The sequence below is a fragment of the Sesamum indicum genome, linkage group LG7 (assembly GCF_000512975.1).
Source record: "Sesamum indicum cultivar Zhongzhi No. 13 linkage group LG7, S_indicum_v1.0, whole genome shotgun sequence".
Classification (NCBI taxonomy): Eukaryota; Viridiplantae; Streptophyta; class Magnoliopsida; order Lamiales; family Pedaliaceae; genus Sesamum; species Sesamum indicum.
This window is the reverse complement of record NC_026151.1, coordinates 3,641,790-3,651,797: the sequence shown is the minus strand read 5'-3', so window position 1 is coordinate 3,651,797 and position 10,008 is coordinate 3,641,790. Positions and strand designations below refer to the sequence as shown.

At 37.6% G+C, this 10,008-nt stretch overlaps 1 protein-coding gene and 1 long non-coding RNA gene across 2 annotated transcripts in view; both read left to right on the top strand.

Moving 5' to 3' along the window:
• The window catches only part of LOC105166121 (auxilin-like protein 1), a 6,526-nt gene extending 4,516 nt beyond the window's left edge, over window positions 1-2,010 (top strand). Inside the window, exons 2-7 of the mRNA XM_011085358.2 lie at window positions 1-377; window positions 465-548; window positions 633-698; window positions 806-895; window positions 1,174-1,350; window positions 1,748-2,010. The exon at window positions 1-377 is cut by the window's left edge and continues 3,056 nt beyond it. Coding sequence (XP_011083660.1) covers window positions 1-377; window positions 465-548; window positions 633-698; window positions 806-895; window positions 1,174-1,350; window positions 1,748-1,783 — 830 coding nt within the window. The 3' untranslated portion in view covers window positions 1,784-2,010. The remainder of the gene's footprint in view (window positions 378-464; window positions 549-632; window positions 699-805; window positions 896-1,173; window positions 1,351-1,747) is intronic.
• On the top strand, window positions 6,718-9,284 carry LOC105166120. Its single transcript, XR_848143.2, has 4 exons — window positions 6,718-7,533; window positions 8,059-8,146; window positions 8,516-8,620; window positions 8,983-9,284. It is a non-coding gene; the product is annotated as an uncharacterized LOC105166120 (long non-coding RNA).

The following is a 10,008-nucleotide window of genomic DNA, read 5'->3' as shown; positions in this document are numbered from 1 at the left end:
AGGATAGAATAGCTGTAGAAAGAGCAATACGAGAAGCTCGTGAGAGGGCGTTTGTTGAAGCTCGAGAAAGGGCAGAAAGAGCTGCTGTGGAGAGAGCAGCTGCTGAAGTTCGACAAAGAGTTCTGGCAGAGGCTCGGGAGAAGCTTGAGAAGGCCTCGGTGGGGAAGCAACCGGCTGATAAGGCCTCCACAGAAGCCAAGCTTAGGGCAGAACGAGCTGCAGTGGAAAGAGCCACAGCAGAAGCCCGTGAGCGTGCTCTAGAGAAAGCAAAGTCTCAGAAAACTTCCACAGAGGCAAGAACTCAGGCTGACAGATACCCCACAGAAAGGTTTTCTACTTCCAGAAATTATGGACTGAAGCACAGCTTTTCTTCCTCGGTTAGTATATCAGTCTGCTGATTTTGCTTTCCACAAATATATTCTTCACTTGTATGCCAGAAGATGACGGCTCAAACTTTCCTGCAGGATCTGGAAAATGGGACGAATACTGAATCAGCGCAGAGACGTAAAGCAAGATTAGAGAGGCATCAAAGGATAATGGAGCGAGCAGTATGCACTTATCCACTTGATCTTTGAACCATCTAATCTTTATACATTATATAATTTTTGTCCCAATTAAACTGTTCCTGTCAGGCAAAAGCACTTGCAGAGAAGAATATGCGTGATCTACTTGCCCAGAAAGAGCAGGCTGAGAGAAATGTAATCTCTTACAAAAAATTTGAATTACAATGATTGCTGAAATCCCCATAGATTTGTATTCTTTAAACTGAGTTTGTGTTGTGACAAGACTCTGTGTCTTATTGCAGAGACTAGCTGAATCGCTTGATGCTGATATTAAGAGATGGGCTACAGGAAAGGAGAGGAACTTGCGTGCACTTCTCTCAACCTTGCAATATGTATGCATTTTCTTCCCATGTGCTACTGATTTACTAGTACAATTATCAGCAATATTTTTTTAGTCTATATTTGGGTATCACCTTCCCGATCAAGATTTGAAGACCAAACTAGGGTTTCTTGGTGTGTGTTAGTGGTGGAATAAATTGTTACTAAATGCGTTATGGTTTGAGCTTGCTCAACTCTATTACAAGTGATAATAAGATTTTTGAGACATCTTTATCACTATTTTTGGTCTTCAAATCTGGAAGCTGAATGTATTAACTCAATTTCATTTCAGATCCTTGGGCCAGACAGCGGCTGGCAGCCTATTTCCCTGACAGAGATCATAACAACTGCTGCTGTAAAGAAAGCTTACAGGAAGGCTACACTTTATGTACATCCTGACAAAGTGCAGCAAAGAGGAGCTACCATTCAGCAAAAATACATATGCGAAAAGGTTTTTGATCTTCTAAAGGTATGTTTGTTTTATTTCCCTTGAGATAGAAAAGGTAGTTGTATTAACTTTTTAAATGTATTAGTATGTGAATAGAATCCTTGCTAGCATCTTAAGATATCTACACTCTAATGATATTGAGAATTGACATGACTGTCAAAATTCAAACCTGTCCTGAGGTTCTGAGGTGAAAATTCTTTGGGCAATCAGTTGATGCACATCTTGTACCATTTCGTCACTATAAAGTCAGTAACAGCTGAAGCTGTGAATTAGGATAATCCACATTAAGAAATAGCAAATTCAAGTGATGGTTTTTGCCTCGATGGCATCGCAAAAAATGTAATTGGTTTCTATACTCTAGTCTTACTTTCTTGCTTGGCTATACATCTTACTGATGCTCTTGCTATATCTACCACAGGCGGCATGGAACAGGTTCAACTCCGAGGAGAGGTGAATAACAATGTAGTAGCAAAATTATCCAGAATGTATTTATTTAATTCAATTTATTTGTTCACCTTGGAGATCAGGTCTATTTCCCCTAATATCACCAGGTAGGAGGATAGACAGGAACTGAAAATATGTGTTAGTGAGATCTTTATCTCCAGATGCATAATGTAATTCAATGACCATGCACCAGTTGATTTGCAGAAAAAGTGAATATAATGTGGTTCAGATAGATAACCCCATTTTCTTACAATGCAAAGGGAATCTGCTTATTAGCAGTTGTGTAGGGCTTGGGAACAGACACCACGGTAACTAGGTTTTCCATATTGACTACGCTGTTTATTATTGGCAGAACACAGGGCTTGTTGATATTCGAAAATTGTATCTAATTTTCAGAATGTTAACAACAATTATCTCAAAGCAATTAACTAATTAGCACCACAATTTTTGGATAGAGAGTATTATTTTTCCGTTTTTGATGTGGAATTATATATAAATTGACCATACACATCAATTCAATCAATATATTAATAAAATTAAGAATAATTAACAAATTGCAAAAATTCATAAAGTGAAACAATATACATTAAAATAAATACTTGTACGGCTGATGGGATTTAAACTCATAATTTTAGTCTCCAAATCATTAACATTGGAACAAACATACACTATCATTTCAAGTGTCGTGAACTCCATTTCATTAGCAACTTTTCATACAATTAATTATTGCTACCGGCGGCATACACAAGCTACACATATTCGAACCATTATTTGTGATAGTAATTTTGCGGTCTTCTTACCTATCTACCAAATATCTTAACTATCAACGTGTGGTATATGAAATTCATCAAATACAACCACAGTAAGGTGGGCTAGTCCCAGCTCTTACAGTTGAAGATCTTAATTATTAACATGTGCTATATTTATTGTAACTAATGCATGCTAACCAAATCCGTCACATCCAATTCCATTCTCGACGAGCTCATACGTACAACACAGGGAAGGTAGTAGTTGGACGCACCAAAAAGGTATCATGACTCAAATGATGTATCGAAGACGAGTCTTTTTAGACGAATATGGTATTGAGATTTTCATAGTTTGTTCAAGTTTTTCCCTAGACCAATTCTTCGATGCCTATGTCTGCAAAGCTATTACGCAACCGGCTGGAGTAAAGATGCAACTCACTAAGCAAATAAAAAAAAAAATTACCGGGTGAAAGGTTAATGCCTAGCGAACCTTACGAACTGCCTTTTCCATTTCTAAAAGGACAAAAGTGACCCACGGGTATGGAGCCCGAAAGCTATGCTAATAAGAAGGGGAAGCGAATTCTTCTCACTATTATTTCCCCGGCAAAGGCCTATATTTAAGAAATGACGAACATGAATTTTTTTAAAAACGATCCTCAATCGATTTTGTTGTTTTGTGTTTACCTCTTTTAGTTTAGTGGTGTAAGAAATTTGTGGCCCAATGACCCATTAAATATAGGCCCACTTGGAGGCCCACACCCGTATCGAACCCAGGTTCCTAACTATTTAACCCTAACCCTCTTACTCTCATTTCTACCGCCTCACTTCTCCCTCTCTCTCCTTCTTGGCTGCGCCACCTCTGTTATCTCTCTCTCTCTCTCTCTCGCCATTATGGCTGTGATCTTCCCCAGCCATATTTTCCAGTGGCTTTTGGGAACTCACTCCCGACCCCTCTTCTTCCACACCCCTCTTAAATGTGTTAACCATTTATAAGGGGGTTTTGGCCTTCGGCCAACCTAACCGGTTAACAGTGTTTCTTCCTTCTTCTTCTTTTCCACTTACTGATAAAAGTTCTCAGTGAACTAAGAACCTTTGTGGTGGGTCTTGGTGACCGGAATCTTGTGGTGGACTTTGTGATTAGAAAAATAGTTGTTGCTTCTATGTGTGGTGCAACCGTGGGTTTGGTTTTGGTTGGGTGCGGTGCCTAGTGACCGTGTTCCCTATATTTGGATCTGGCTCTATGAGCCTTTATCCACAATCTAATATTTTTTGTGATTCCTTTATTCTTTTACTATTTCTGTATATTTGTTTGTAAATTTGGCCTGTAAATTTATTAAGAAGTCACTCCACTGTTGTAATAGTTGAAAGGTATGGTTTGTAAAGAAGTGCCACGAGGGGCCTTTTTTAAACCGTACAAGTGGTAGGGGCATGCAGAAAAGGAAAAGGTGTAATTGTTGTTGTCGACTCGGAATGAATGCTCAAGTTGAAGAAAACCCTTCCATTGAGTTTCCAGACACATCGAACTCCTGCTCGGGTCGAGGCTGCAACCCAACTCTGACGGATCAAAGAAGAAATGTATGCTAAAACACAGTTGATTCAGGGGGAATATTTATTTAATTTTCATTTAGATTTATGTCAATAACTATTTTTCAAATTGATCTTATTGGTGTTTACCGATAGATTAATTACTATGTCATTATATGTTACCAAGGATTCAATTTGGTGAATTTTCAAGAATACAACCGTTTCAATTAAAATTTATTTAGTTAACTTGTGATTCTAAAATGATAAAAAAAATTACAATTAAATTCAGATAAATTTTATGTAATTCTTGCTACTCACAAACAAAATCATGAACGGAAATTCTTTAGTATTTAATTTATTTCAGCATAAACACTGCAACCCTAGCAAACAAATATCAAAATTCAATTGAAATATCATGAAAATGCTATATAAAATTATCTTATTACATGATGATGAGTAGTAGAATCAGGGGGCAGACTACACTGACAAAGATGCAGCCCACTGGATTGTCGCAGGTTGTGTCCTAATTGGGAAACCTGATTTTGACCTACTCATGTTTGCGCTTTTTACTGCACTATAAAAAGGACTGTCACTCTCAGCGCCGCACATCACTGCAACTCTGAATCCATCGCTCTTGCCCTCCTCATTATCACCTCCTCCTTTCTAAACCCGTCGTCAGAAATCCTCCACCGCCCTCAAGAACCTGCCCCACCAACCACCTCCTTCTCCAGAACCTCCTTCGTGGTTTTCCCTTAAGCTTCTCTGATGGTTCTCAGAGGTAGTTCCTTAGATCCTTATTGTGTTGATTGTTTTGGTTGCATGTGAAATTTAATGTCAATTTTCTTCACTCTTTTGGCAACTTTTGATTTAAGATGTTTATGTTTCAGATTGTTTTCTCCCTGATTCACACTTTTTAGACATTCTTAAATTGATAATTTTGTTAGATCTTGGGTTTATTCAATTTTTGTTAGATTTTGGGTTTATTCATTTTTTTTTAGATCTTAACAACTTAATTAGACTCCTCTGGGCTTGTATTAACTGGATGTTTAATGTTCTACATTTCAGCATTGGATCAAGTGGCATAATTCTAGATAAGTTGCATGTTGGTGTTTAATTTTTTCACCTCTGGGGAGGAAAATACTTGTGATGCCTGGAGTTTTTTTAAATTCATTTTAGGCATTTTTAAAGGCAAATAATGACATCATTACGGATAATACTCGTAAGCTAGACAACTTAATTTCCAACAAAGTACGGAATGAACGAGAGAGGGATGGGGTTGGATTCGGAAACTATGATTGTCTCATACTGTTTTTTTGGAGTGTTAAGCGAAAGCATATGAAATACAATGTCACATTGATGATGATGTTTTAAATGCTTAATGAACTCTGTACTCTGTCCTATGCTTGTGAGATGAGATCTATTTTGGAAACATGAAATGCCAATTTACCCATTTCAGATTCTGTTTTGTTTAGTAAAATTCACCTTTTTTTTTCCCCTTCTCAAACATGCAGAAAACCTTCCGACTGAAGTTAATTTGTGATGAGATATTGGGTACCACTCTTGTGCTGGGACATGTTATGAAATGTAATCTTCCTCAAATCGGCACAAAGATTCTAATCCTATGGAATTGCAACCTTTGAGGGATAAAGAAGATATTCTCTATATGGAAATGGAATGGGGGTTAGTAGCTTTGCAGGGATATCTAAAGGTCAAGATGCTCATCTAGATCGGATGACTCAAGTACACCAGCATTGAGCAACATCATATTGATTTTTGAAAGGAATGAGGTACTACCTATTAAGAACTCTTCGGTTGGATTGGGCACCGGGGCATTGAATTTTTCATTAAGGAGTGAATTTTTGGGTATTGATTTTGTTGGATAATTGTATTGGATAATGGATACAGATACAAATACTTGGATATTTGTGAACGAAGTTGACGAGCTACATAAAAATGGAATGACTTTCCAAGACTCTGAAATAAAATACTTGTCCGAGAACTTCCCATTTACCGAGTTGGAATACCTTTAGAGCACAAAAGGGTTAGAAGCATACTCGTCGTGGGTTTCCTATCAATCTAATACTGAAATCAAAAGATTAATGGATTCTCTCAAAGATGACGAGGCAGTTAAAAGATACTTGGAGGACAAATATCAACGACACAAAGTTCCTAAGGACTCTGAAAGGCAAAACCAGGAGGAACCCCACCCATCTCTCTTGGAGCGAGGTCATGATGACATGGGTTTAAATAAGTCCAATCACTAGAGCGACAAAATTATTGGAGCTCAAATACGGTTCTTTTTTGTTAAGTTAGAGACAATCGACTTTCCAAAGAAGAACAACAAAGGAAAATCAATTGCTGAAGACAAAATGTATAGATATGAATGCTTAGAGTCTATTTTGCAAGCAGATACGATTGTGTTACCTACCATAGCACATGTTTCTAAGCATCCACATCTATACATCTTGTCTTGAGCAATTGATTTCTCTTTGTTGTGCTTCTTTGAAAAGTCGATTGTCTCTAACTTAACAAAAAGAATCATATTTGAGCTCCAATAATTTTGCCGCTCTAGTCATTGGACTATTTAAACCCATGTCATCATGACCTCGCTCCAAGAGAGATGGGTGGGGTTCCTCCTGGTTTTGCCTTTCAGAGTCCTTAGGAACTTTGTGTCGTTGAAATTTGTCCTCCAAGTATCTTTTAATTGGCTCGTCATCTTTGAGAGAATCCATTAATCTTTTGATTTCAGTATTAGATTGATAGGAAACCCACGACGAGTATGCTTCTAACCTTTTTGTGCTCTAAAGGTATTCCAACTCGATAAATGGGAAGTTCTCGGAAATATTTTATTTCAGAGTTTGGGAAACTCATTCCATTTTTATGTAACTCGTCAGCTTCGTTCACAAGTATCCAAAGATTTGTACCGAAATCCATTATCCAATACTATTTCCAATAGAATCAATGCCCAAAAACTCACTCAACAAAAAATTCAGTGTTTCGGTGCCTAACCACCGTAAGGGTTCTTAAAAGCTAGTATCTCAGTCCTAGCAGAAATCTTTTTGAGGTCGCTTAGCATTGGTGCACTCTGAGTTATATGATCTGAAGAATCATCTTGACCTTTAGATATCCCTTGAAAGCTGCCAATCCCAATTCCAGTTTCATTGAGAGAATATTTTCTATTTTCCTCAAGGCTTGCAATTCTAGAGAATTAGAATTTTTGTCTTGATTTGAGGAAGATTCACATTTCATAATGTGTTCTCTCACAAGAGCTGTATCTACTTCTCGTAAGCGCCAACACCTTCAAGTCGTCCATCAAATCTAAATGCTAATACGGATCAGAGAATATCATTAAACTTTGCTTCTAAAGAAGGTGCTTCTGGAAAGATTGATGCTGAATGTTCACCAACTTTCTTAGATGAGGTATTTGATGAAAATTCAACAGTTGCTGTATTTTGCTGCTGCCTTGAAGAAAGCCATAGAGCAGGCTCAAGTAAGTATAAGAATAGCAAAAATGTAATGAATAGAAAAAGGAATGGTTCTGAGCCTAGACCAAAGGGCCACCGGAAAGTTTTGGATAAGGAAATTAAGATTAACCATGAGGCTTATGGTTCAAAAGAGAATAATGCTAGAGTAAAGTATAAAGATTTGGATCCTATATTTGCTGGGATGATGGGAAATTACCATGTCAGTCACAATGATACACTTGCTAATGCAAGGAATGCTCAAGTGGAAAGAACATGGAGAGGCGTGCAATATGTACTTCTCCACTTGATCTTTGAACCCATTGCTTAATATTAGAAATTATGTAATTTTTATCCCAATTAAACTGGTTCTTTCAGGCAAAAGCACTTGCAGAAAGAATATGCATGATCTACTTGACCTGAAAGAGCAGGCATAGAGAAATGTAATATCCCTTATGGAAAATTTGAATTAATGATTGCCAAAATCCCCATAGATTTGTATTCTTGAAACTGAGTTTGTGTTGTGACAAGATTCTATGTGTCTTATTGCACAGACTAGCTGAATCGCTTGCTGCTGATATTAAGAGATGGACCATAGGAAAGGAGGGGAACTTGCTTGCACTTCTCTCGACCTTGCAATATGTATGCAACTATGCATTCTCTTCCCATATGCTACTGATTTACTATTACGTTTATCAGCATGTTTTTTTAGTCTGTATTTGGGTACTTCCTTCCATATCAAGATTTGAAAACAAAACTGGAGGTCTCTTGGTTTGTATTATGGTGGAATAAATTGCTACTAAATGCGTTATGGTTTAAGTTTGCCTAACTCTGTTACAAGTGATTAGAAGATTCTGTAGACATCTTTTATCACTATTTTTGGTCTTCAAATCTGGAAGCCGGATGTATTAACTAATTTTCATTTACATATCCTTGGGCCAGACAGCATCTGGCAGCCTATTTCCCTGATAGATATCATAACATATGCGAAAATTGTTTCCCTTGAGATAGCTTACAGGAAGGCTACTTTTTATGTACGTCCTAACGAAGTGCAGCAAAGAGGAGTTGCCATTCAGCAAAACACATATGCGACGATAAGGTTCTCGACGTTCTAAGGTAAGTTTATAAATGTAATAGTATGTGGAATAGTATCCTTGCTAGCATCTTATGATATCTGCACTAGTGAAATGGAAAATTGACAAGATTGTCAGAATTGGAACCATTCCTAAGTTTTCTAAAGTGAAAATTCTTCCAGTTATCAGTTGATGCACATCTTGTAGCATCACGTCGCTATAAAGTCAGCAACAGCTGAAGATGTAAAGTTAGGATAATCCACATTAAGAAATAGCAAATTCAAGTGACGGTTTTTGCCTCTATGGCATCACAAAAATATGTAATTGATTTCTGTACTCTTGTGTTACTGTCTTGCTTGGTTCTACATCTCACCGACACGCTTGCTCTTTCTCTATCTATGGCAGGCTGCATGGAACAAGTTCAACTCAGAGGAGAGGTGGATAATAATGTAATAGCAAAATTATCCGGAATGTATTTATTTACTTCAATTTATTTTTTCTGGTCTATTTCCCTAATATCACCAGGTGGGAGAACTGAAATTGTGCTAGTGAAATGCTTATTTTCACATCAAGGCCATAATGTGTTACCAGTTGATATGCACAAATGAATTTTCTTACAACGCAATGTAAGCAGGTTTTCCATTTTGACTGTGCTTTTTATGAACTTGTAGAAGTTCAGCAGCGTGAGCACCTGACCCTTCCCAAATATAGATCTATTTTTGTAAAATGGTTTTCTCATATGAAGAGTACGAGAAGCTACAGGTTTATATACCTAGGCGGGAACAAAATATTGATCCCATGAAGCAATGTTGATATGAACATACAAGGAAATCCTACATCTATTTCTATAAAATGGTTTCCTCATATGAAGAGAACAAAGTCTATATACACAAGCCCCAACAAAATATCTCTAACTCACTATCAACTAACGCTCCATGTCGTTCAAAAACTGAGAAACAAAATAAGAAGTTGCATCACTAATTAAAAACCGCTAAAAGAGAAACACACTATTTACAACAAACATTAATTAAATAGAGCAGTGATGAGGGTAATTTCCGGAAGATCAAAATATCCCTATTTTTCAAAGGAATATGCAACTAAGGACAGGATCCGCGCATGAAGACGCGGGTCGGGCTGACCCGCACCCATGGAACCCACCCGCCTTGGTAGCTGTCGGATCACTTGACACTAGGACGCTCACCTGGCATTTATGAATATTTTGACAAGTGCATTTATCATATTTTCTTAATCTCACTCGCTCTTAGCTGATTGTTTTCGACCCCATTTTTTCTGACTTAAGCATCGGAGGGCCTTAGATGGGGCTACCCGGCAAGCCTAACGTTTGTTCTTTTTATTAGGATCCACTTGTAAGAAATTCAAAAAGGGTTTAGCGACCCGATCTTAGGGTATCAGGTCCAGCGACCCGACCCC